The sequence below is a fragment of the Brassica napus genome, chromosome A5 (assembly GCF_020379485.1).
Source record: "Brassica napus cultivar Da-Ae chromosome A5, Da-Ae, whole genome shotgun sequence".
Lineage (NCBI taxonomy): Eukaryota > Viridiplantae > Streptophyta > Magnoliopsida > Brassicales > Brassicaceae > Brassica > Brassica napus.
In genome coordinates this window covers 23,536,290-23,559,624 of record NC_063438.1, presented here as the reverse complement: position 1 = coordinate 23,559,624, position 23,335 = coordinate 23,536,290, and the positions used below count along the sequence as shown (strand labels likewise).

General features: G+C 38.0%; 7 protein-coding genes across 13 annotated transcripts; 6 read left to right on the top strand and 1 right to left on the bottom strand.

Moving 5' to 3' along the window:
- The first annotated feature begins 105 nt into the window (after positions 1 to 105).
- Positions 106 to 1,668, top strand: LOC106406568 (thioredoxin M4, chloroplastic). Its single transcript, XM_013847261.3, has 2 exons — positions 106 to 534; positions 1,198 to 1,668. Exons 1-2 carry the CDS (start codon positions 159 to 161, stop codon positions 1,515 to 1,517), a joined length of 696 nt encoding a protein of 231 aa, XP_013702715.2. The 5' UTR covers positions 106 to 158; the 3' UTR covers positions 1,518 to 1,668.
- Positions 1,669 to 2,383: 715 nt separating this feature from the next.
- LOC106405220 (expansin-A12) lies at positions 2,384 to 4,129 on the top strand. Its single transcript, XM_013845800.3, has 3 exons — positions 2,384 to 2,863; positions 2,970 to 3,279; positions 3,503 to 4,129. Exons 1-3 carry the CDS (start codon positions 2,731 to 2,733, stop codon positions 3,813 to 3,815), a joined length of 756 nt encoding a protein of 251 aa, XP_013701254.2. The 5' UTR covers positions 2,384 to 2,730; the 3' UTR covers positions 3,816 to 4,129.
- Positions 4,130 to 4,790: 661 nt separating this feature from the next.
- LOC106406034 (choline transporter protein 1) lies at positions 4,791 to 8,133 on the top strand. Of its 2 annotated transcripts, XM_022719683.2 has the most exons (10): positions 4,791 to 4,908; positions 4,990 to 5,190; positions 5,297 to 5,655; positions 5,724 to 5,869; positions 5,946 to 6,129; positions 6,206 to 6,279; positions 6,374 to 6,487; positions 6,796 to 7,422; positions 7,492 to 7,719; positions 7,809 to 8,133. In XM_022719683.2, exons 2-10 carry the CDS (start codon positions 5,009 to 5,011, stop codon positions 7,995 to 7,997), a joined length of 2,103 nt encoding a protein of 700 aa, XP_022575404.1. In that variant the 5' UTR covers positions 4,791 to 4,908; positions 4,990 to 5,008; the 3' UTR covers positions 7,998 to 8,133. The 2 variants fall into 2 exon arrangements, with proteins under 2 accessions (XP_022575404.1, XP_013702070.1); XM_013846616.2 differs by having other exon boundaries at positions 4,849 to 5,190.
- LOC106406035 (putative nuclear RNA export factor SDE5) lies at positions 8,098 to 11,981 on the bottom strand. 5 transcript variants are annotated; one of them, XM_013846617.3, is made up of 12 exons: positions 11,735 to 11,981; positions 10,562 to 11,143; positions 10,449 to 10,474; positions 9,697 to 9,765; positions 9,562 to 9,584; positions 9,240 to 9,484; positions 9,090 to 9,172; positions 8,955 to 9,011; positions 8,808 to 8,875; positions 8,568 to 8,689; positions 8,428 to 8,489; positions 8,098 to 8,353 (listed from the first exon to the last, which is right to left on the bottom strand). In XM_013846617.3, exons 2-12 carry the CDS (start codon positions 11,130 to 11,132, stop codon positions 8,228 to 8,230), a joined length of 1,452 nt encoding a protein of 483 aa, XP_013702071.2. In that variant the 5' UTR covers positions 11,133 to 11,143; positions 11,735 to 11,981; the 3' UTR covers positions 8,098 to 8,227. The 5 variants fall into 5 exon arrangements, with proteins under 5 accessions (XP_013702071.2, XP_013702074.2, XP_013702075.2 ...); XM_013846620.3 differs by having other exon boundaries at positions 9,240 to 9,481; XM_013846621.3 differs by having other exon boundaries at positions 9,700 to 9,765.
- A 370-nt stretch (positions 11,982 to 12,351) lies between these two features.
- Positions 12,352 to 14,372, top strand: LOC106404008 (aspartate, glycine, lysine and serine-rich protein). Its single transcript, XM_013844772.3, has one exon. The coding sequence runs from the start codon at positions 13,063 to 13,065 to the stop codon at positions 14,095 to 14,097; it is 1,035 nt and encodes a 344-aa protein (XP_013700226.3). The 5' UTR covers positions 12,352 to 13,062; the 3' UTR covers positions 14,098 to 14,372.
- Positions 14,373 to 15,522: 1,150 nt separating this feature from the next.
- Positions 15,523 to 19,860, top strand: LOC106406095 (plant intracellular Ras-group-related LRR protein 6). Its single transcript, XM_013846683.3, has 21 exons — positions 15,523 to 15,758; positions 16,090 to 16,153; positions 16,247 to 16,383; positions 16,465 to 16,551; positions 16,646 to 16,721; positions 16,817 to 16,891; positions 17,096 to 17,165; positions 17,251 to 17,328; positions 17,414 to 17,474; positions 17,580 to 17,658; positions 17,777 to 17,867; positions 17,970 to 18,030; positions 18,132 to 18,199; positions 18,286 to 18,356; positions 18,463 to 18,600; positions 18,702 to 18,806; positions 18,906 to 19,036; positions 19,116 to 19,212; positions 19,310 to 19,384; positions 19,464 to 19,519; positions 19,617 to 19,860. Exons 1-21 carry the CDS (start codon positions 15,694 to 15,696, stop codon positions 19,687 to 19,689), a joined length of 1,758 nt encoding a protein of 585 aa, XP_013702137.2. The 5' UTR covers positions 15,523 to 15,693; the 3' UTR covers positions 19,690 to 19,860.
- A 112-nt stretch (positions 19,861 to 19,972) lies between these two features.
- Positions 19,973 to 22,631, top strand: LOC106406096 (probable E3 ubiquitin-protein ligase HERC3). Of its 2 annotated transcripts, XM_013846684.3 has the most exons (6): positions 19,974 to 20,189; positions 20,291 to 20,942; positions 21,051 to 21,260; positions 21,332 to 21,811; positions 21,899 to 22,006; positions 22,091 to 22,631. In XM_013846684.3, exons 2-6 carry the CDS (start codon positions 20,598 to 20,600, stop codon positions 22,418 to 22,420), a joined length of 1,473 nt encoding a protein of 490 aa, XP_013702138.2. In that variant the 5' UTR covers positions 19,974 to 20,189; positions 20,291 to 20,597; the 3' UTR covers positions 22,421 to 22,631. The 2 variants fall into 2 exon arrangements, with proteins under 2 accessions (XP_013702139.2, XP_013702138.2); XM_013846685.3 differs by having other exon boundaries at positions 19,973 to 20,942.
- The last annotated feature ends 704 nt before the right edge of the window (positions 22,632 to 23,335 follow it).

The window sequence follows — 23,335 nt, the reverse complement described above, 5'->3', positions numbered from 1 at the left end:
GCTTTATGAAGCTCATGCCTAAACCGGGTTGGTACATGCTGTTTTAACCGGAATCGGTTTAGTCCTATAAAAACGGTGCCGTTATAGCATAGGACGAAGAATAACGTGGCGAAAAAAAATAAATCGAAAAAGAATTTATCCAGAACAACACATGGCATATGTGTGTGCTATCTATCGGTTTCTCGGGACATTCATATCAAACAGCCAACCAAAACCAAACATCTCTCTCTCTACCACTCAAAATCTCTCTCCCTCTCTCTCTCTCGCTGCTTTCAATGGCTTCCTTGCTCGATTCCGTAACCGTCACCCGCGTGTTTTCTCTTCCCATCACTTCCTCGATTTCACCTGCTTCAAAGGTTCCGTCAGTCTCTGCCCGGCGGATCTCTCCCGTTCCGGAATTCAGAGGTTTGAAAGCTTCCCGGAAGAGTTCGGTGACTCAGTCAGCGAGTCTTGGTACGAATCTCGGATCCCGATTCGCTCGTGGTGGTAGAATCGTCTGCGAGGCTCAGGACACCACTGCCGCCGCCGTCGAAGGTATACAACTCAACTTTTAACCTTCTGTGTAAAAATAAATTCACCGTTTGTTATAATATCTGAAGCTGACTGGTAATAAACTGATGGTGAATCTATAACCGTTACGTTAATATAGTTATCCCATCATACACGAACTAGTTGAACTTCTTCAAACACTTGACTAGATCCATGGCTCTCCTGAGATTTTGGACTATATAAAAAATTAATTAGATTTGGGAGGCTATAAATAATTAATAAAAAGTTTAATAAAATTTTGTTTGAGAGCTGTAAGAGCATTTCTAATCCCAATCTATTTTTCGTTCTAAAATAGAATTTAAAGTAAAGAATGCTTCAATAGTACTTTATTTCTCATTCTATAATAGAGTAAAAAATAGGTTTACTCCAAATATAGAGTAATTTGTTTTTTTTGTTCATCAATTTATTTTTTACTCTAAAATAAAGTACTATTGGAGCAAATTCAAACTCTATTATAGAGTTACTCTATTTTAAAGTAAAAAATAGAGTAAGCCATTGGAGATGGTCTAAGACAATGTTTTACTTATGATATCCTTTCAGCATACGGTTCCTTGAGGGTGATGCAATAAAGAGTGCAGTATTGGCAAATAGCAGTTGTCTTTTTGAGAGAAATCTAACTTAACCGGTTTGTTGTTTTTAATGATGCAGTACCAAACATCTCTGATTCAGAATGGCAAACACAGGTTCTCGAGTCAGATGTACCAGTATTGGTCGAGTTTTGGGCACCGTGGTGTGGACCTTGCCGTATGATTCACCCCATCGTTGACCAACTGGCCAAGGACTTCGCTGGAAAGTTCAAATTCTACAAAATCAACACCGACGAGAGCCCAAACACAGCCAACCGTTACGGCATCCGCAGCGTTCCTACGGTGATCATATTCAAAGACGGTGAGAAGAAAGATAGTATCATCCGAGCTGTTCCTAAGGAGACGTTGGAGAAAACTATAGAAAGATTCGTGGTCGAGTAATGAAACAAAAAAACAAAATTTGACTCTTTATCGCTCAACCAGCATGTCTTATGTGTTGTATAATTCATCGTAAGGTCTCTTTTGACTATTTATGTTTCCATGCGTCCACTATGTATTGTTTAGTATTATAAAAAAAAAGAATAACGAACAATAATAACTCCACCGACGCCATTAACGGATGAGAAGCACAACTCCATGTGCAGGCACATGCCATTGTTCTTCCTGAGCTCTAATTCACCGTACAACCTATATACATAACATAACTTTTTTGAGTATGTGAGGATTCCGTACTGTTTCATTCTGTGTGTACTGCATAGGACATTATAGTAATGCCACGCGGGTTTATGTCCATATATTATCTGTGTTCGACTTTCGATTTCTAGTCCAATTATGTAAGTCTGTATACTTTGTGCCATGACATGTATTTTTATATAGTAAACGGTGATGATAAAACGCGTTTGTTTTCTGATTATATCAACTGGATGATCGCATCTAATCTTTTGGATATTACATGTCAATATATCATCTAAGTCCAGATTTTCGCGAACTTGCATTAATTGAAATAATAGACTAAAACGTTGGAAAATATATTTTGAATTAAACAATTAGATATGAAAAACTCTGATAGCAGTTGACAAATCCTGAAAATATCTAAATATACAGCTAGCTAGATCTCCTATATAATCGTCAACTATGCTAATCTTAATTCCATAAACACATGTTTTTCTCTTTTCTGAAAGATCCTTACCAACTGTGCCAATCTTTTCTACATATTGTAGTGTTACGCTGATTGGTATCTTGTAGTAAAAACTAAAAAAATTGTTACATACAGTGTAATTATGAACATATCAACGTACGTTATCAACTTATTTCACCAAGATAAGCAAAAACTAACCACAGTATACAGAATTATAGCTTTCTTTATAAGAAGAAGCATTGTTTGTCATGCGTTTAGACCTACATTCAATTATTAGAGAATTTTCAAGAGTAATATAATTAAAAATAAGTATCCAACTAAGAAAGATAACGAACACATGCATGAGATTGAGGTGCATGTAAGTGAAATAAGTCGTAATAATCACCGACAAAACGCGTTAGTTTTCAATCGACCCCTTATAAAACGAGTCCAAAAGGCTTCCTTCTCCATCAAGCAATCACTTCTGAACTAACACTTTCTTTCGATCTCTCTTCGTCTCAATCTACTAAAATATACATGGAAATGAAGGGAAAATATTTGGTTACGGTTATTTTATTGGTTGGTACGTTAAGTGTGGGGATGTGTTCCAATGGTTGGATTAGGGCGCATGCAACGTATTATGGTGTTAATGATAGCCCTGCTTCACTTGGTAAAGAGTCCATTATATACCATAGTTTTAATACTTTTGTTTGTTACTTTAAATTTTTTGTATATCAAAAGCCTTTTCCTCTAAACAACTTCACTTCGATGTATAGGAGGAGCTTGTGGGTATGACAATCCGTACCACGCTGGATTCGGAGCCCATACGGCGGCGCTAAGCGGTGCGCTATTCAGAAACGGCGAGTCATGCGGTGGTTGCTACCAAGTGAGGTGCGACTATTGGGCTGATCCTAAGTGGTGTCTCCGAGGAGCCGCTGTGACGGTGACGGCGACAAACTTCTGTCCATCGAACAATAATGGAGGTTGGTGCAATCTCCCTCGCCACCACTTTGACATGTCCATGCCCGCTTTCTTCCGCATAGCTCGCCGCGGCAACGAAGGGATCGTCCCCGTCTTCTACCGCCGGTAACATATTATGTTCTATTCGCATTGAGTTTTTTTTTTAAATAATTAAATTATTAATGTCTTATAAATTATAATGTTGTGTTTGTATCTAAATATCAAATAATATTCACAACATATAAAACGTAAACAATATAGCATCATATATTATAATAATATATTATATGTCTAATAATATACCAACATATATCTTAATCATTTTGTTCTTTTATTCCAATTATTATAGAGTTGGGTGCAAAAGAAGAGGAGGTGTGAGATTCACGATGAGAGGTCAAGGGAATTTCAACATGGTCATACTCTCAAACGTTGGCGGCAGCGGCGCGGTGAAAGCGGTTGCGGTGAGAGGCTCAAGGGGAAAGACTTGGCGTCAGATGACTCGTAATTGGGGCGCCAACTGGCAGAGCTCCGGTGATCTCCGTGGACAGAGACTCTCCTTCAGAGTTACTCTTCTTGACCGCAAGACGATGACGTTTCTAAACGTTGTTCCTTCTTCTTGGTGGTTCGGCCAAACCTTCTCTGGTCGAGGCCAGTTCCTCTGAATGGAACTCCTCGTGAAGACAGTGTCCTATTGGTTGCTCTTTCATCTTTGTAACGAATGTGGAGCTAATTTTCAACTATTTGCTTATTTATGAGCTTAGCCCTTTGTTTTTTTCTGGGCAATGTTCCTTTGATCTTGATTTTTATTACTACTAAATAATTACACGTTTTTTTTGTATTGGTTTGTCATTTATGTATGAGCATTACTCAAAAGGTTACAAGAGTTTTGCTGAGTCTATAGTAATGGACATTTTTAATTGGTTTCCAATTTTACTACAAAAATGCATTCATAAATTTAAATACAATTAGATACCTTCACCAAAACAAATGAGAAGAGCAAGTAAAATGTAAGATGATAAAGAAATAACTCAAGACAACCCTTTGACAAAAACGAAGAAATAACTCTTTTCGTATAAAAAGTAAACAAATAAAAATATCATACAGAGAGAAATAAATATGTGATACGAATTTGGAAAAAACAATGAGCCGGCCCATGCTTTTTTCTGCTACTTTTCTCTATTTTCGATGAGTTGATTTTTCAAATACAAAATCAATAATAGTTCTGGTTAAAAAGTCAGTAAAACCAACTTTTGTTTATCCTTCATTTTCTTTGTAACTTGTATGCTTTCTGGGAGTTCAATAATAATTTAATTCCCAAAAAAATTCACATAATTGTATGACCGTTTAGCCACCTTCAGTTATTTTTCTTTATCTTCAGATTAATTAAGCTTTTTAAGAATAATCTACCAATAAAGTTGAACCAATAATTCTTTAATCAAAAGACTGACGTTACAATTACAGTCTGCAGATCTCACAGTGTGGAATAAGAACAAAAAAGTTTGTTTTAAATCTACACAAGAAAAGCAGAATAACAAAGATTTTTAAAATAGTCAAAAACATGCAAAGCCCATCAGAAACCAGACATGGATTCTTTTCATGTTCCACGGATGATAGATATAAGATTGAACAGAGCCATTAAAAAAGAAATTAACTTTTCATCAAAAGACATTAATACCCTTCCAATGCTTTCACACTCTTCTTGAACAAAGAACACAGAGCAAGAAAGAGAAGACACTCTTTTAGTCTTTAGTAAAGGTCTCTCTCTCTCTCTCTCTCTTTGTATTGTTCTCTCCGAAATTCTTCTTTTTTTCTATCATTGATCTTAAGGGTTTTCAGACAGTGAAGAGAAAAAAGGATGAGAGGACCTCTGGGAGCTGTGATTGGAAGATACACTTCAAGTGATGGGAGTGAAAAGGATGGGATCATCAAACACAACAGAAAGTGCAGAGACATCACGTTTCTCATCATCTTCATTGCCTTTTGGGTCTCAATGATTGTCAATTCCAGCTTTGGCTTCAACCAAGGCAACCCATTAAGGTAACAATTTCCATCTTTGGTAATAAAGACTTAAAGTTTGAATCTTTGTAGTAAAAGTATGATTGATGTCTTGATTTTGTGGGTTGTTGTGTCTTTATGTTGCCAGACTCACATATGGATTGGACTATGAAGGGAATGTGTGTGGGAGCAAGCACCGTCACCGTGACCTTACTAAACTTGAGCTTAGGTATTGGTTAAACCCAAACCAAGTTTATGAGAGTGGTTTGAAAGATGGGGAGCATAAGCTGGCTAACGCTAGGACTATCTGTCTCTTGGATTGTCCTGCGCCTTCGGATGATACTCTAAACTGGGTCTGTGACTATCCTGACGGCGAGATTCGTCTCAAGATGAGTGATTGGGTGGACAGGAACTATGATTACTTTGAGTTTCTTACTCCTGAGATGAGGAACTCTTCTCTTCAGCTTCAGGGTCCTTGTTACCCTATTATATTCCCTAGTGTCAATGGTAAGTAAGTTTCGGTCTTTCTTTGTTTCGTTATTACTGTTTTGTAACGAGATTTGTTTTTATTGTAGTTTATTGGAGCTGTCAGTATATTGCTCGTGCTTCGAACTCATCACTTCGTCACTGGCAGCAGATGGGTGGTGTGAGTATTGAAGAGGATATGATCATAGACAAATCCATCAGAAGGTCATTGAATTCTCGTGCCTCGGTTCTAAAGGTTAGAGACTTATCCTCTTCGCTCCTGATGGTTTTGAAGAATGTTCTAAAGTGTTTGTTGGTTGTTTAACTTGCAGCGTTATGTGGCTGATATAGGCAAGTCGTGGCCAGTGTTGATTGTGTGTGGAGGCCTTGTCCCGCTCTTTCTATCCATTGTTTGGCTTCTCCTTATTAGGCATTTTGTTGCGGCCATGCCATGGATCACTGTTGTCCTCTTCAACATGCTTTTAATATCGGTGACCATCTTCTATTACTTGAAAGGTTGGTTTAGGAAAAAAATCAAATATCTACTGTGTTTCAAGTCATTTGGACTCAATATTGTGTCATTTTTTTGTAGCTGGATGGATTGGGAATGATGCTGTAACACCTATCATCGGTGAGCATGACCCATACTTTCATGTATATGGTCGAGTAAGTTTCATCAACATTTGCTTTCAAGTACATTAAATCATGAGACCGTTAGTCTCAGTTCTCCATGCTTATTTGTATTTGCTTGTGTTCCCAGGAGCTGACTCATGTCAGAGGAGTCGCCATTCTGATGACTTTCATCTCAGTTATTGCTATCCTCACTTCAATCGCCATCATCCGCCGTATCCTCATGGCTACATCAGTCCTCAAGGTAAGTATTACTCCCTCCTTTCAGTTTAATTGTAGCTGTATAGTAAAATTTTCGTTTAAAATAAGCATTGTTTTAGATTTTCGATGTAAAATTTATTAACAATATTATCTTGTTTAATTTTCTATTGGTTGAAATATGCTTAGGTGTATAGGTAATGATATTTTTATTTTGGAAATATACAAAATTAAATATTTTTTTAATCTATGTAAATAAACTACAACTAAAATGAAAGGGAGTAGTTGGTTATTAGTTTGGCTTTTTGCTAGAAATGTCATTTTGTTATATGCATATGTACTTGTGAAATCCAGGTAGCTGCTAAGGTAATAGGAGAAGTGCAAGCGCTGATTATATTCCCAGCTATACCATACGCAATGCTCGCCATATTCTACATGTTCTGGCTCTCAGCAGCTCTCCATCTATTCAGCTCTGGTCAAGTTGTTCAGAACAACTGCAACAACACCAACTGCTGCGCGTATGATCTGGTCTTAAAGAAAGTGAACTGTGACCGTTGTTGCGGCTACAGCATACGTTACACTCCTCACATCACCATTGCAATATTCTTCCATCTGTTTGGTTGCTATTGGGCCACACAGTTCTTCGTTGCGTCTTCTGCTACGGTGATTGCTGGATCTGTTGCTTCTTATTATTGGGCTCAAGGGGAAGAAGCAGCGTCTCCGGAGATACCTTTTCTTCCTGTTTTCGCCTCTATGAAGCGGCTTGCACGCTACAACTTGGGATCAGTGGCTCTTGGTTCGCTCGTTGTCTCTTTTGTGGAGTCTGTTCGGTTCATTCTCGAAGCTATTCGCCGGAGGACAAAAGTGAGAGGGACCACACCTGATCACTGGCTTGGGAGAATGGGTTATTACACATCACGTGGGTGTCTCAAAAGCGTTGAGTGGACTCTCAAATCGGTTAACCGCAATGCCTACATAATGGTAATAGAAACTCTCTTCCTTTTAGCAAAGTGAAAGTCCATTTCTTGATAGATTGGTGTCTTGTTTCAGATTGCTATAACAGGGAAAAGCTTTTGCAAATCGTCTGCAATGGCGACAGAGCTGATCATGAACAACATTATGAGGATAGGGAAGGTTAACGTAATAGGAGATGTTATATTGTTTCTAGGGAAGCTTTGTGTGAGTCTCTTCAGTGCTCTCTTTGGCTTTCTGATGTTGGATTCACACAAGTATAGGGATTCTCACAACAAAGTCTCCTCCCCTCTATTACCTGTCTTGGTAAAAAAAAAACTTTTCTTCTCCCTCTAAGACTCATTGTAGATTCAAAAAGACATTGTAGATTATGACTTTCCCTTCTCTATGCACAGGCATGCTGGGCTCTGGGGTATGTTGTGGCTACACTGTTCTTTGCGGTGGTTGAGATGTCCATAGACACAATCATACTCTCTTTCTGTCAAGACTCGGAGGAGAATCAAGGGAATGCTCAGCACGCTCCGTCGCTTCTACTTGAAACTTTAGATAACAATGAGGAAGATGTTCAGAGACTCACCCACTGATAGAGATCCATACTGTATAAGTTTTGTTTCTTACTTAAAGAATGGTATCTGTTATCTCTCAGAAACATTATAATCATATTGTAATGTCAGATGGCTTGAGGATTCTGAAACCATAATATTATATTTCTTCCCAAAATGGTTTGGTTACATTAATGAATGGAGTGTTTGAAACAGTACACTCAAAATTTGTAATGGAATGAAGCAAAAGGATTAAGAACAAATGGGTGTTCTTATTTCTTGGCAAAACTCAACTTCTCGGGGATAACCTCATCAACGCGAATCATCATCAGGAGGCCATTATCTTCTTCAGACCAAGCAATGGATTCTCCCGACAGCAACTTGGCAATTGCCGTACGCTAAGGAAACAAAGTAAAACGAATCAGTTCAAGTTCTATTCAGAGATGAAGATAGATGAGCAGAGATGGTTTACCCGTCGTTTGCATTTGGAGTCTTCCTTGTTGTCACCCAATTTGACCCTGAGGTACTTAATAGCTGAATCATAAACAGATTAGGTTCGTTTCTGCTAGAGCAAAAAAATAGGTTCTAGGGAGATGGATTTTAAAGCCTTACATGGAATGCCAGAGAAGTTCCTAAGTTGGAGCTTGAGAAGACGAAGAGCTTCCCTTGGTTCATGTTCATTCACATTTACTGTCACGACCTCGTCTTCCTTGTAAGCCGAGCCATCGTCTTCCCTATAACAACATATTAGCATGGTTTTGAGTTTTCTCAACACTTCTTGCCAATGGAGTAAAGAAAGAGCAGAAAACTACAATACAAGACTGAAATTAAATAGTTGCGAAATTAACTGACTTGAGTTCAAGCATCTTTGCTACGGATTTGTCATCTGCATCCCTAGCTTTTTGTCCGAAAAAGTGTCCCTATTGTATTGTGGAAGATATCAAATAGTTATTAGATATAACACAAGAAGACACTGATCACTTTCAATCCAAATTGTACCTTCTCCACGAGTCTGTGCGCTCGCTCGGTTTCTCCTTTGGAGAATGCTTCTACAGCCTGCCAAATAGAAAGAGGTTTTTAGTTATGCCACCATCACATCATGGCAATCACATTCTTGTTATCTAAAAAACTTACAGCTCCGTAGTATTCTTTCATCTCCTGCAAATTCTCGTGCACTGCTTTACGATGTGCCGTGTATTCATTTTCATCATCTTCATCTATCAAAGAGAGAAACGTAGATAGTTTAGCAGACTCTTGAGAAAGGAGAGACTCTGTCACGGTTACCTTCTTTAGATGTATTTGTTGATTGTATCACAGTAACAACACTCTCTTGAAAAGTGTCTTCCAGAGGTTCAAAAACAAGACGGCCGGCAACTCTTGCTCTCCTTTCTCCAAATCGTCGAGTTACTTTTGGTACTTCCTCATATCTTTCTGCACCAGAGAACAAAGCTTCTAACACTTCCTTTTCAAGACCACTATTGTTCTTGCCTCCGTCCTGTGAACCTGTTACGGTTCTTGCTTCACCACTGCTGCATCATCACAGAGATAAATTTGAGGAGGAAAAATATCAAAAGGATCAGCAATGGAGGGACTAGAAAAATCTTACCTCTGAGGATCAACTTGTGAAGTCTTTAAGTGAAGGGAAACAAACCAAGTAACCAAGCAGAGTTAGATTTATAAGAAGACGGTATTCTAATATTCTTTAACAACGACCAAACTGAAAGTCATAATAAAAGCTCACAACTTCATTAGAGATTCCAACATCAGCATGCTTCTTGGTATCAGACAAGTCAAGCAGTTTCTCCGTACTCTGCAATATCATTAAGAGTGGATGCCAAATCAACAAGTTACAGCACAAAGATAAGGCAGGACCTGTTCAATACTTACAGGAGCCAAATGCCAAGAGCTATAAAGATACCACTAACAATCAAGTGAATACAAATTAGAGACAATAGGAATGTGAATGCGCTTTTTGACTCTGGCGAGAAAGAGAAAAAGGATTTAGGCTATGCTTTCTTTAAACCCTCCAGTTTAGAGATTAAGATTAATTTATGGAAGTTGATCTCTCATTAATCATAAACCTGATGTAAAAACAAATCTTAAACTAATTAATAAATCCAACATAAAAAGGGGAAAAAATCTAAAAAGTCTAATATAAAGGAAAACACCAAAATCTTAGTTAGAAGAGTTTAATAACAAATCTTATCAGATTGAAAAGTCAATTTCATCTCAAACTTAGTCAGCAAATAGTATTAAAGCACAAGAAATGGATTCTCAAAGTAGCTCAAATAAAAAGTGATGCAACTATAAAGTTCACAGGTCATAATTTAGAGAGCTTCAAGGTATGGGAGAGTATAATATAATGCAGCCAAGAAAGGCTAAAAACATATTATAAAAATATTTAAAGACAAACACGAAGGTATCTTATGCAAAAAGCAAATTAAAGAAACAAATAATACACTACTTGCTTCAGAGCTAAGGGAACTGGCTTACCTTCATCACATCATATCCGCATACGCCTGACAGTTTAGTGAAAAAGAAGATAAATTTTAGCAGCTAAGATCATGAATGATGTCAAAGCAATTATCAAAGTAGAGAATGCTTACCAAGAATCTGCTGAATAACCTCAGGGCTAGCTTGAAAGCCTTCTCCGAGCATCTTAGCAATAAACTCCTCAACATCAGTAGGTGCCCTGCTTACGTTTCCCTCACTGCTTCTTGGCAATTCTTCTTCACTCCATATCTCAGTTTCAGGAATATCCCTTGCGTCTATCTTCATCGGTTTAACTGCTTCTTGGCGAGCATTTGATTCAGGCATGCTTCTTCTAGCATACTCCTTTCCAATAACACTTGAAACAGTACCAACTGATACAGAACTTTTCTTCGGCCTCCATACTTTGGCGGCGTTGCTATCATTCTCTCGTGGCTGAACTTTCTTGGGAACGTAGACATGAGTTGGCTTTGAGGTTGCTCCATTCGTTTTCACTTGGTCACTTTGAGGCGTCTCTTTGGTGGTCATGGCGAAGAGAATCTCACCAGCTTCATGGACGTTCTGGCTAGCTTGGCAGTAGGCAGCAGCAATGTCGTCGAGAGAGAAACGAGAGCCAAAAGCATCGAGAAGGACTTGCAGGCTTCTCGAATCTGGATCACTGTGGGAAGAGCTTGCAATCATTGACATGTCTCCTCCTCCTACCAAAAAACGAATGGGTCGATGAGCAAACAAGTCTGGTAGTGAAGCTAATTGGAGAATGCTGAGTAAAAATGTTCTCTACATAACATCCAAAATAGAATATGCACTAAAAGCCGTCCTCTGACTGGGTAACTAAAAGCAGAACATGGTTTTGTAATTATGTCCGAAAAAAAGAAGAAAACTTTGAATATACATTTGGCTACCCAAAAAAAAAAAAGCATTGAACAAACACCTGGCAGGCATAATCTCCGACCAAAATGAAACTTACTTAATGTAATGGCGAACAGCACAGTTGCCACTAGGAAAGCCAATCAAGCAATCATTTTTGCAGTTGTAATGTAATACAAGTGAAACAAATCAATGGCACAGTGACAAAAGAGAGGAAAAAATAAATAAAAACACGATTTTTACTCGTTATAATCAAAATACCCACAGCGCAAAATAGAAGAAAGCTAAGAATGTGAAACCTTTAAAAACAGCATAAAAAAAGAAGAAGAAAGGAATAAAGGAATCTTTTTTTTTTTTTGATAGAGAAGCAATCCGAACTCGTTTCGAAGAGAAAAGAGTAGAATGTAATAGTTCTCGCTTACCACCGGAAACACAGGGTAGCGATGTAGGTCGGAGGAAGGTTTTGAGCCACCGGAGACGTAAGGGAGTAGAGCCTAGAGGGCGACAAACTGATAATTGGTTAAGACCGAGACTTTGTGAAGTGGACCGGAGAAGAAGACTAGAGAGATAAATTTTGCCAGCGATGTTATAAGTAGACAAATGTAAATCGGTGCAGGACTAGGAGTGTTTTGTCAAAGCGTTTTCCCCGAAACTTCACTTACATTTAACTCTCCTTTAGATGTTTTAATGTTTAAAAATCAAATATTAAGACTTTTTTGAGACTCAACACATTTTAATGACCTTCCTAGTTAATACAGCAGATATGTATATTAAATCGATACACTGATAAAAGATACTTACGAGTTTTCATAGAGTAGAATTGCAGAAATGAATAATAATTTGAATTTCATAATTTTGTGAAAACGATAAAGTAAAACATTCGGTCAAAAGAAAAAAGTATCATTACATGTGAGGATGTAGTCTAGTCCTTTATGTTTTTATTAATTATGGAGCAATCCTCCGTAGTTTTGTTATTTATCCAAATAAGCACATTTATGTTTAGTATTGACAAAGTAGCCCCTCTTGTTTCATTTGAATTCTGGTAATCTCACACTCCTATTGTTGTTCTCATCTACTTTTTCCCCAAATAGTTTATAGATCTACATTTCGAGTAATTTTTTTGAATTTTAGTTTGAGTCTTTTTGCTGGTAAACTATAGCTTTGAAGGGGGTTTATTGCAGAGCAAAGTATGATGGTGTCGAGAGGGATAAGTGGTCAATGAGGATTCTCTGGGGCTGTGCACTCGGAAGTGCAGTTGGTAATGTATCTTCTTGGACCTTTCGATCCGTTTTCTTTAAAGCTTTTTTCTTATGAATTTATTGTAGGTGGTTGCTGTAGAAAGACAAACCCAGAACAGAGCACGTGCTTTGGCTGAAGGTTTGAGAGCTGGTGATGCCTGATAATACTCTCTGAAATCTACCAAGTGCTGTGTTTATTTTTACATGGATACACTATATAATAACATCTTGTTCCTAAGATGGTTTTTGATGCACTTTCTTGTTGGCAACTAATCCTAAAACGAGTTCGAAAACTTGTAAGAGTTGAACACACAATTTGTGTTATGGAATAAAGCACCTTCTTACCTTTCTCCTTGGACTCATGCTATGTTTGTGAATCACTCTTTTTTTTTTTGCTTTCACGGTATGTGTTTTCTTTAAAGAATATCACTTCCTATAAAAACCATGAGGGATTCATTATTTGAAAAATGTACAAGCAGGATCAGTTTATTTCATAGGATTAACAAAAAAAAATGGGAAAGGGACACCAAGGCAAATGCTTTGGACTCCTCCTGTTACTATGCCTCTTTAGTTCAACTTTGGCACGCAGGGTTCTCAAGGATCTCTCAATGAAGCTAGATATGAACCATGTTGTGAAGCCTAGTTTGAGCGTGCAAGATCATGAGATGTTCAATGTAGAATCTGAGCACATAGTGAAGCCTGACCATAAGCTGCAGTCCATGCCGGGTGAACCAGAAGAGCCTGAGGACAAGGTCATGCCTGATCATAAACTCCAGTCCATGCCGGGTGAACCAGAGGAGCCTGAGGACAAGATCATGCCTGATCATAAACTGCAATCCATGCCCGGGGAACCAGAAGAGCCTGAGGACAAGGTCATGCCTGATCATAAGCTGCAGTCCATGCCGGGTGAACCAGAAGAGCCTGAGGACAAGGTCATGCCTGATCATGAACTGCAAACCATGTGGGGTGAGCTAGAAGAACCTGATCCTAAAACTATGCTCGATCACAAAGAAAAGCCTGATCATAAAGTGCAGTCCCTGGCGAGTGAACCAGAAGATCCTGACCAAACAGTTAAGCCTATGGGGTATGGTGAAGGTAGGGGCTTTGGAAATGGCGGTGGCTATGGAGAAGGCGGTGGCTATGGAGAAAGCGGTGGCTATGGAGAAGAAGGTGGCTATGGAAGTGGCTATGGAGAAGGTAGTGGCTCAGGCGAAGGGATTGGTATCGGCGTAGGAGGTGACTCTAGTGGTAGTGTACCAAGTGTAGTTGTCCCAAGCATATCAATCCCTCCCATAACGGTTCCAGGCGCACAGATTCCCGGTTTTATGATTCCAGGGGTCAGGGTTAATCCTGGTTATGGTTCTGGGGGAAGCCAAACCGGTGGTTGCACCCCAAGCGTACCATACTACCGCCCACCTATATACCAACAACCACCAAGCTGTTCCCATTGTGCACCTTTCGTTTCAGGACAAGACAAGCACATGTCAGACAAAGGAACTATGACCGAAGAAGCTCTTGCACCCACTTCAAATGAGATGCTCGTCTAAGCTTTCAGTGTCCATAGAAACACAAAAGTATAATAAAATCACTCATAAGGATATATATATCGTATTTTGGTTTGATAAAAGCGTCACATTAAGTTGAATAATCCAACACAAAGTTTTAAATAAATGAACTTTCGTTAAGACCAGAAATAGTAAAGAAGCAGGCAACTAACTGGAACTGTAATTGAATTGCCTAATATTGATTTATAGTGTGACATGATCATCGCTCGTGCCATGGTCATGATGATCAATCATTCTCGGAATCATCATTACAGTAACGATGACAAAAAAGACGTAGAAAGAGCACAAGACAAAAAGACTTGGCTTCACGTACTCAGATAACTTTTTGTTCAATATTTTGATCGTCTCTCTGGTTTAATAGGCCGGCTCATAAACCCAGTCAAGCTGTATATTATAATATTAAAAAAAATACGAATAATATTGTGAATTTTGTTTTATTAAACCACTAAGTTAAGATCCGCGCCTTGTATAGGCCGCATAATAAACATTATATATATAAATTGTTTATATATTATATGTTTATAACATATTATGAAATAATAATATATATCGAATAATTAAAAAGTCATTATCTACTACTTATATAATTAAATTACTGCGAACATATAAATAAATTTTATAAATCGAAAAATATTTTTTCTATTTGATATGATATATAATTAAATTTAAATGATAGTAACATATATATGATATATTTTAATATTAATATTTATTAGATGATGCTTTTAGCTCATATTTTTTTTCATTTATATCTGTTATAGCAAAAAATCTAAATTAGTGATATCAAAATTTTTACTGTGGGATTAATAGTTTAAGTAATTTATAATATTTTAAAAAATTATGTTGTCAATATTTTTTCAAATTTTTTTATCAAAAAAATGTTCAAAGTAAATTTCAAAATTAAGATATTTATGTATTTTTATATGGCATATAGTTTAATTTAAAATGATACATATATTTATATATTTTTTATTTTTGATACTTATTAAATGAGATTTTTAACTTATATTATTTTTTAATTATTTGTATCATGTCATAACAAAAGTTTTAAATCATAGATCACAAAATTTGAATGTGAAACTTTTAACAGTTTTAGTAATTTATACTCGTTTTTAAAGATTCAAAATATAATATATAAATAATTTTTTTAATTTTTATTATATGGTTATTATGATTGTTTAATTTATTTTAATAGCTTAAAATTAAACAAATATAATTATAATACACACTTATTTTTATCAAATCTTTATCATTCAAAATCATTAATTATCATATATACTTTATGCACATTAGACAATTCCGTAATCTTATTTAAGGAAATAATGAAGTATATTAATAATGTATTTATTGTGGTTTAATAAAAAACTTATTATATATTTAGATAGACTAATTTATTTCTCTAAGGATTCTAAGAATCATTCTATTGATGACACGTGGCTACAAAAAATGTTCCAATGCTTCTCAAATAATATATAGGGGATATTCCCGAAACGACGCCGTTCAACATCTTTGTTCATAAAGCGATTAGCGAAGGAGACGAACGAACGAACAGGCACAGCGAGTGTTTTGTGTCTGGTAATGGATCGGATTCTGAAGGCAGCTCGAACATCCGGTTCGCTCAACCTTTCCAATCGATCTCTCCGGTTAGATCCACTAGCTTCCATTGTTTTTTTCTTTTTCTTTTAAGTTTTCGAAATTGGATAGAATGTGAATATTATCTTTTGATCGGGGCGTGTGTATCTATAATCATATAAAAAAAACTAGATGCATCTCCAGTAGATGACGAGTCTCTCTTTTTTTTTTTTTTTTTTTTAACTTGTAAATACTTTTATAATTCAAAAGATTTTGATCCTCTCTGTTGCTTAGGATCAGATCTTGTATGGTCACGAGATCCCATTGTATATGAGAGCTGCTGCAAAGTCTTTTCCTTTCACCACTGTTTATTGATTTGAGAGGGTTGTTTCAATTTTGCAGGGAGGTACCTACAGAGGTTTATCAATGTCTGGAAACAACCGGAGAAGGAGAGAACTGGTGGGAGGTGATCAATTTATATCATTTTCTCTAATGCATTCTTGTTATGTCATCAAATTTCTTGAAATGTTTTAAGTTTCCTCCATCTTGCACATTGTAGGCGGTTGATTTACAGAAGCTTATTTTAGCACATAACGAAATCGAGGTTTTAAGAGAAGATCTTAAGAACCTTGCTTGTTTGGTTGTGTTAAATGTCAGTCACAACAAACTGTCGCAACTTCCTGCTGCCATTGGGGAGTGAGTGTTTTCTTGAGCTTTCTTGCTAGCTTCCATTGTGTTCACTTTGGTAATAATGGTCAAATGCTCTCTCATTCGTAGGCTTACGGCGATGAAGTCGTTGGATGTGTCCTTCAACTCCATCTCAGAACTTCCTGATCAAATTGGTTCTGCAACTTCTCTTGTCAAGTAAGTTAATCCTGGCATAAAATTATATTAGGGCATTGGATTCATTAAAATTTCACAGCTCACAATTGATTTAAATTTCTTGTGATGGTTTCAGGCTTGACTGTTCAAGCAATCGGCTTAAAGAACTTCCAGAATCTCTTGGAAGATGTTTAGACTTATCTGATTTGAAGGTTGTTCTGTGTTATTTTTGAATCTGTTGATTTTTCTTTTACTTCTACTCTCATATTTTTTTTATGGCAACGCTTGTGCTTACTATAATCCACAGGCCTCAAATAATCAAATTTCTACCTTGCATGAAGACATGGCCAACTGCTCCAAATTATCCAAGCTGGATGTGGAGGTATGAGATTGGTGTCTTTTTATTTCTCTAACTTATAGTGTCGACTTTTTTTTCCCGACGAAATTAGAACTTTATTAATCTTGAAAATACATAGTTAGAATACAAGTATGGAATAACCAAGGGCAGTATAGCCTTCTGAAAGAAAGAGAAGGCAATGGTTTTCATAGATAGATGATTTACCAATGTAATTTATGCTTGTTGCAGGGAAACAAGCTCACTGCGCTCTCTGAGAGACAGATAGCATCGTGGACCATGCTTACAGAGCTTAATGCATGTAATGATATTCAGTTTTTTATTCTGCGTTTTCTTATATACTGAAAGATTGTGGGGACACACGTTAATATATTTTCACTCTGCAGCTAAGAATATGTTGGTTGATCTGCCACAAAATATCGGAAGCCTTTCACGTCTTATCCGGCTTGACCTTCATCAGAACAGTAAGTCAAATCCTAGAAGATAACGTTTCTGTAACTTATTCCTTCTATGTAGTTGCTGAGTTGTATTCGTACTCGATTCTTGCAGAAATCTCGTCTCTCCCACCATCAATAGGCGGTTGCTCTTCTCTTGTGGAGTTCTATTTGGGGTCATTCTCTACTAACTGTTTCTTAAGAAAGATTTGTTTGGTCCTACATGGTATCTAATTAGAGACTTTCACTACTGACATTCTCTTCTCTGTACTTTATGCCAGAATGAACTCACTATCGACATTACCAGCAGAGATTGGAGATCTGTCACGTCTAGGAACACTTGATCTTCGTTCTAATCAGGTATTGTGCTCATTTCTTGTTTTCTGACATTCTATGTCATTATATAATCCTTTATATAGTGACAATCACTATCTTTTAAATAATGGCCTGCACTCTTGTGATTTCTCCTGATTTTCAGCTCAAGGAATATCCAGTTGGAGGATGTAAATTGAAGCTCTCGTACCTTGATCTCTCAAATAATTCATTGACAGGATTGCATCCTGAGCTCGGTACTTGCCATTTTTGCATCCCCTGCTTGTTAATGAATTTACATATGACATCATTAAAATAGCAATTAGCATAATGATTCTTGTTCTCTCCTTTTCTTGTAGGAAACATGACTACTCTGAAAAAGCTTGTGCTTGTTGGCAATCCTTTGAGAACCCTTAGAAGGTAAATTTTAACTCTCCCACTGTCTGGTTTCTTGATTCCTTGGTCTTAGTTTGATTGCTACTTCAAGAGACCAATATTTCTTTCGTTTTTAAACTCTTCAGCACGTTAGTAAATGGTCCTACAGCTGCTCTATTAAAGTATCTTAGGAGCCGTCTATCTAACGGTGAAGGTACCTTAGTCCAACCATCACTCTTTCTCTCTCTCTCATCTAAGACTAAGAGGTTGTGGCTAACTGTTAAAAGTTTCCATTTGTAGAAACTAGTGCAAGCACTCCGACGAAGGAGAATGTAATTGCTTCAGCAGCTCGTATGTCCATATCTTCAAAGGTAAGTGAAATCACAGATCTGAGAACCATCCTAACAAGAGTTCTGTATTCGTAATAGAAAACAGGAATTCATGATCTTAATCGGTTGACTCTACACACAACTCCAGGAACTTTCTCTGGAAGGTCTCAACTTGAGTGCTGTCCCTTCACAAGTTTGGGAGTCTGGTGAAATCACGAAAGTTAATCTTTCTAAGAACTCTATCGAGGAATTGCCTGCTCAGCTTTCTTCATCTGCTTCCCTTCAGGTAACTGTGTTTTCCAGAAATCTATTTCATCTGCTACATGTGCCTTTGCTATAAAATCTGTCATGATTGCTAAAGATTTCATGTTATCTTTGTAATTGCAGACTTTGATTTTGTCAAGGAACAAGATTAAAGACTGGCCCGGTGAGATCTTGAAGTCACTTCCTGGTCTTGTGTGCTTGAAGTTGGATAACAATCTCCTGAAGCAGGTTGGTGATGTTTGTTGAGAATCGATTTGAAGAGTTGACTATAGCTGCCACTCTAGAAGATACTCACCCATCCCCTTCTTTTTTTCATTTGCTTGTAAGATTCCACTGGAAGGGTTTCAAGCAGTCTCTGGGCTTCAGATTCTCGACCTAAGTGGTAATCCAGCTTCCTTGGGCATGAGAGAGCATCCCAAGTTTTCGCACATGCCACAACTACAAGAGCTTTATTTGAGGTTGGTTTTATACGTTAAATTATATTCATTTGCCCATATAGTACTGCTGGCTTGTTTAAGATGATACTTCACTTGACAGCCGAGTCCAGCTGTCTGAAGTCCCTGAAGATATCCTCAACTTATCTAACCTGCTTATCCTTGACCTGAGCCAGAATTCACTTCAATCGATTCCCAAGGTATGTTTGCTATAAGCTGTCTACTTTGTGGTTTATGATTTAGTGGAAATTGTATCAGTCAGCTAATTAACCGAAGTGTTTTTTTTTTCTCAATCAGGATATCAAGAAGATGACTTCACTCAAACATCTGGACATATCCAACAACAACATTTCAAGTCTTCCTCCAGAACTGGTAAGCCCCCTTTCTTTCTACCTGGAACATAGAAATTGCATTAAAAAGTTCTGATAACAAATCATGTGTTGTTTCTCAGGGTTTGCTTGAGCCAACACTTGAGGTTCTAAGGCTTGATGGGAACCCATTAAGAAGGTATTTTCTTCCATTCATTTAAAATCAACTCAAATTCATTCATCATACAAACAAGTCTGATTCATCTTTCCCTTTTCACCAACATTATTGAAAACAGCATCAGGAGACCCATTCTAGAAAGAGGAACAAAAGCGGTCTTGAACTACCTGAAAGACAGAATTCCAGTTTAGTATATTCTACAACATGAACATAGCAATATATTCATATATGTTGTTTCACTGTTTGTAACATTTGTGTGTTGTGTGACCAAATTGATTCTTATTGGTGAGAGATGAGACCCACTTGTGTAAGAGATCTTGCTTTTGTCTCCAGTGACTTCAATAGAAAAAGACTTTTACAAACTGGTTGGTTATTGATTTCCCCAACCTCATTGTCAAATGCTAACATCATAAACTTTGAGAGTTTTGGCGTTTAATTTACAACCACAAACTAGACAAGGACGAAGACGAGGACTAGTTAAAGCCCCAGAAGATTCTGCAAACTCTCTCTCTCTCCACGACAGAGAGGAAGCATCGCCACAAAAGTAAGAAGCTTAAGAAGCAAGACACTGAATTTTATATTCCTCTTCACACGTCTTTCATCATTCTCTTATAAAAAAAAGCTCCTTTTAGACTTTTTGGTTTCATTTTGTTGATTAGTGGCGATAAAGTCAATAGCTTTTGCGTTCCAGGTAAGCTCCTCGCGCATTCACATTACTCTTCTTCCTCTTCTTCTCGATCAAATCAATTAGGGATTGCTCTGTTTTGGTACTCTGTTTTTTTTTTTTTGCAGGTAAAAATTCTGAAGAAATCTGGTGGGATTGATTCCTTAGCGATCTGACCCCTTCTCATGATTAGTTTTCGATCTTCGAATAGACCAATCGCGAAACTCTCATCTAAAACTCCCTTCTCCTATTCGATCTCCTATCTCTTCCTACCATCCAACGTCTTCTTCATACGCTACTTCAACTGCTCTAGATTTCGTCTCAAAATCTGTCCTTTATAATCCTTAAAGTCTCAACCTTTCGTTTCCTTAGCTTGAATCCTCTCATAAAGTCTCGTCCTTTACGTTCGATTCTGAAAACTCTGTTCTCATAGTTATGGCTGGCGGAAACTGGGTTGTTTCGTTTGAGGATCTTCCTTGTCATTTGATCTTGGAGGTGTTGACATCTGGGAGGCTCAATGCGTTTGATCTGCTCAGCTTGGAGCTGACCTCGAAGAAGGTTTTCGGAGGGAGCTGCTTTGGATTGTACCCTTTCAAGTTCAGGTCGCTGGCTGATTACGCGGCGTCTCAGCTCTGCTCTCTGCATCCTGTCTATGTGGGAATGGGTTTGGCTACTCAGAAGGAGCTTTTCGCTAATTGTGAGGGGAACTGGAAGAGGCTTTTGAGGTTCTTGCAGTCTGTTGAGCAGTCCTCGGATATGGTTGAAACCTCTGCAGGCAATGTATGTTTTCATTTACTGAGTAAAGGATAGGAGTATAGCTCTGAATGATTTGGCGAGTTCTTGGTTTAGAAGTTACAAATGCGTTTGTTTTCATAATGCTTTGTGCAGATGCAAGTTACAACGGGAAGGTATCACACGTTGCTAATCAACAACTCAAAGGTTTACTCTTGTGGGTCGAGTTTGTCTGGTGTTCTTGCTCATGGACCAGAAACTACTCAATGCGTTGCGTTTACCCCTGTGGAGTTTCCCTTCTCTGCTCAAGTGGCTCAAGTCTCAGCCACACAGAACCATTCTGCTTTTGTGTTGCAGTCTGGAGAGGTTGGTTGCTTCTGTTTCTATAAAAACACTTGTCCTATTGAGTATGTATGCTTACTTGAAAACCTGCACAGGTTCTCACATGTGGGGATAACTCATCGCATTGCTGTGGTCACTTAGATATAAGCCGTCCAATATTTAGGCCTAAGCTTGTTGAGGCTTTGAAGGGAACTCCTTGTAAGCAGGTTGCTGCAGGGCTGCACTTCACTGTGTTTCTATCAAGGGAAGGGAGTGTGTTTACATGTGGATCAAACACACACGGACAGCTTGGTCATGGCGATGCCTTGGACAGACCAGTACCCAAAGCTGTTGAGTTTCTTCAAGGCGTTGGCCCTGTGGTGCAAATCTCAACGGGGCCGAGCTATGTTTTAGCTGTGACACAAGATGGCTCGGTGTACTCGTTTGGCTCTGGATCTAGTTTCTGTCTTGGTCATGGAGAGCAGCAGGACGAGCACATGCCGCGTGTCATTCAGGCTTTTAAAAGAAAAGGTATCCATATACTCCGTGTCTCTGCAGGGGATGAACACGCCGTGGCACTTGATTCCAATGGCCGTGTAAGTTCTTGTTTCCATCTCTCTCTGGCTCCATTTGGTTTTTAGAAATCAGAAGAGTCTTGTTTTGATTGTTCTTTGAACGTTTAGGTATACACATGGGGTAAAGGTTACTGTGGTGCTCTAGGCCATGGAGATGAAAACGACAAGATCACTCCTCAAATTTTGGTCAGTCTCAACAACTGCCTCGCTGTCCAGGTTAGATCCTTACATATGTTGATTGTTCCCATGTCCTAAACGTGGTTAGGAAGGTCCTTATCATGACTCTGCTTTGGCTTGCAGGTGTGTGCAAGAAAGAGGAAAACTTTTGTTTTAGTGGAAGGTGGATTGTTGTATGGTTTTGGGTGGATGGGATTTGGAAGCCTAGGGTTCCCTGACAGAGGAGTTTCTGACAAAGTCCTGAGGCCAAGAGTGTTGGAGTGTCTGAAACAACACCGTGTGTGTCAAGTAAGCACCGGCTTGTATCACACCATTGTGGTGACTCAAGGTGGTCGCATATTCGGATTTGGGGATAACGAGAGAGCGCAGCTTGGTCACGACTCGCTCCGTGGCTGCTTGGAACCTACCGAGATCTTTCTTCATTGTGGCCGTTCTCGTAGCCGACTTTGTTGATCATCCCAGAGGTAAATAAAACAAGCATGTTTGTACGAACCGGCTTGAGATTGAGTTAACCGGTTAGTGACTTTTGTATGATTTGTATCTGTTTGATTTTTTTTTTCTTAGTCCATGACTGTATCAAAGATATTTCCGGTTTGTTTGTATGGAAGATACTTCCAGTATGAATTGTAATTGATTGAGAATGACGTCGATCCACCTTTATCTCTCCATAGAAGAAATACATAGTGCAATAATTGAGGATGTCATAAATGCGTAGTTGGAAATAATGATGGTTTCCTAAAACAGAAAGTGTCGGTTACTAAAATCGTCGGTGCATTAGGTTTTATTGTAATGTGTTTTGGAAGCTCATTAGAAAGAGTTATGCTCCGCTTAGGGACTAGTATTTGGAAGCTCATTAGAAAGAGTTATGCTCCGCTTATTGACTTATTGTATTCTTGATGAAAAGGCGCACACACCAAAAGGTTAGCTCATGTTTGTACTGTATCAAATCATTATGATCGCTCAACGTGGTCGCTTTTTTGGGTTTGGAGATAAGCTTAATCATGACTGCTTGAGGAGTTAGAAGAATGTTTCTGAATTATGGCCGTTCTCATAGTCGACATTGTTGATCCAAGATAGGTAAATAAATTAGCTCGCTTTTGTATGAACCGGATCAAAACCGGTTGATGTTTGTAGTGGAAGATCATTTCGGTTTGGTTCGTAGCTCTAATCGCTGTGTATCATTCATAGACATTCCTTGTTTGGAATCTTTGGATGTGTTAAAAAGGGAAAATTTCAACGAGCAGAGTCTCAGAGTAATTGATGGGAATGACGTGGATCCAACCTTACATCCACAAGAAATTGATTAACGTTGATCTAACTTTCCCTTCATAATAAATCGTGTCGGTAACTTTACAAAGGCGAAATACA

Excerpts from the sequence above, each read along its gene's own strand:
- LOC106406034 (XM_022719683.2), top strand. The coding sequence starts at position 5,009 with ATGAGAGGACCTCTGGGAGCTGTGATTGGAAGATACACTTCAAGTGAT. Across the intron at positions 5,656-5,723 it reads TATATTCCCTAGTGTCAATG|TTTATTGGAGCTGTCAGTAT; the intron begins GTAAGTAAGTTT and ends TTTTTATTGTAG. Across the intron at positions 6,488-6,795 it reads TGGCTACATCAGTCCTCAAG|GTAGCTGCTAAGGTAATAGG; the intron begins GTAAGTATTACT and ends TGTGAAATCCAG.
- LOC106404008 (XM_013844772.3), top strand. The coding sequence starts at position 13,063 with ATGGGAAAGGGACACCAAGGCAAATGCTTTGGACTCCTCCTGTTACTA.
- LOC106406095 (XM_013846683.3), top strand. The coding sequence starts at position 15,694 with ATGGATCGGATTCTGAAGGCAGCTCGAACATCCGGTTCGCTCAACCTT. Across the intron at positions 16,154-16,246 it reads AAGGAGAGAACTGGTGGGAG|GCGGTTGATTTACAGAAGCT; the intron begins GTGATCAATTTA and ends TGCACATTGTAG. Across the intron at positions 19,037-19,115 it reads CTACAAGAGCTTTATTTGAG|CCGAGTCCAGCTGTCTGAAG; the intron begins GTTGGTTTTATA and ends TTCACTTGACAG.
- LOC106405220 (XM_013845800.3), top strand. The coding sequence starts at position 2,731 with ATGGAAATGAAGGGAAAATATTTGGTTACGGTTATTTTATTGGTTGGT. Across the intron at positions 2,864-2,969 it reads TGATAGCCCTGCTTCACTTG|GAGGAGCTTGTGGGTATGAC; the intron begins GTAAAGAGTCCA and ends TTCGATGTATAG. Across the intron at positions 3,280-3,502 it reads GTCCCCGTCTTCTACCGCCG|AGTTGGGTGCAAAAGAAGAG; the intron begins GTAACATATTAT and ends CAATTATTATAG.
- LOC106406096 (XM_013846685.3), top strand. The coding sequence starts at position 20,598 with ATGGCTGGCGGAAACTGGGTTGTTTCGTTTGAGGATCTTCCTTGTCAT. Across the intron at positions 20,943-21,050 it reads TTGAAACCTCTGCAGGCAAT|ATGCAAGTTACAACGGGAAG; the intron begins GTATGTTTTCAT and ends TGCTTTGTGCAG. Across the intron at positions 22,007-22,090 it reads ACAACTGCCTCGCTGTCCAG|GTGTGTGCAAGAAAGAGGAA; the intron begins GTTAGATCCTTA and ends TTTGGCTTGCAG.
- LOC106406035 (XM_013846617.3), bottom strand. The coding sequence starts at position 11,132 with ATGTCAATGATTGCAAGCTCTTCCCACAGTGATCCAGATTCGAGAAGC. Across the intron at positions 9,766-10,448 it reads GCGGATATGATGTGATGAAG|AGTACGGAGAAACTGCTTGA; the intron begins GTAAGCCAGTTC and ends ATGATATTGCAG. Across the intron at positions 9,585-9,696 it reads TTGGAATCTCTAATGAAGTT|ACTTCACAAGTTGATCCTCA; the intron begins GTGAGCTTTTAT and ends CTTCACTTAAAG.
- LOC106406568 (XM_013847261.3), top strand. The coding sequence starts at position 159 with ATGTGTGTGCTATCTATCGGTTTCTCGGGACATTCATATCAAACAGCC. Across the intron at positions 535-1,197 it reads CACTGCCGCCGCCGTCGAAG|TACCAAACATCTCTGATTCA; the intron begins GTATACAACTCA and ends TTAATGATGCAG.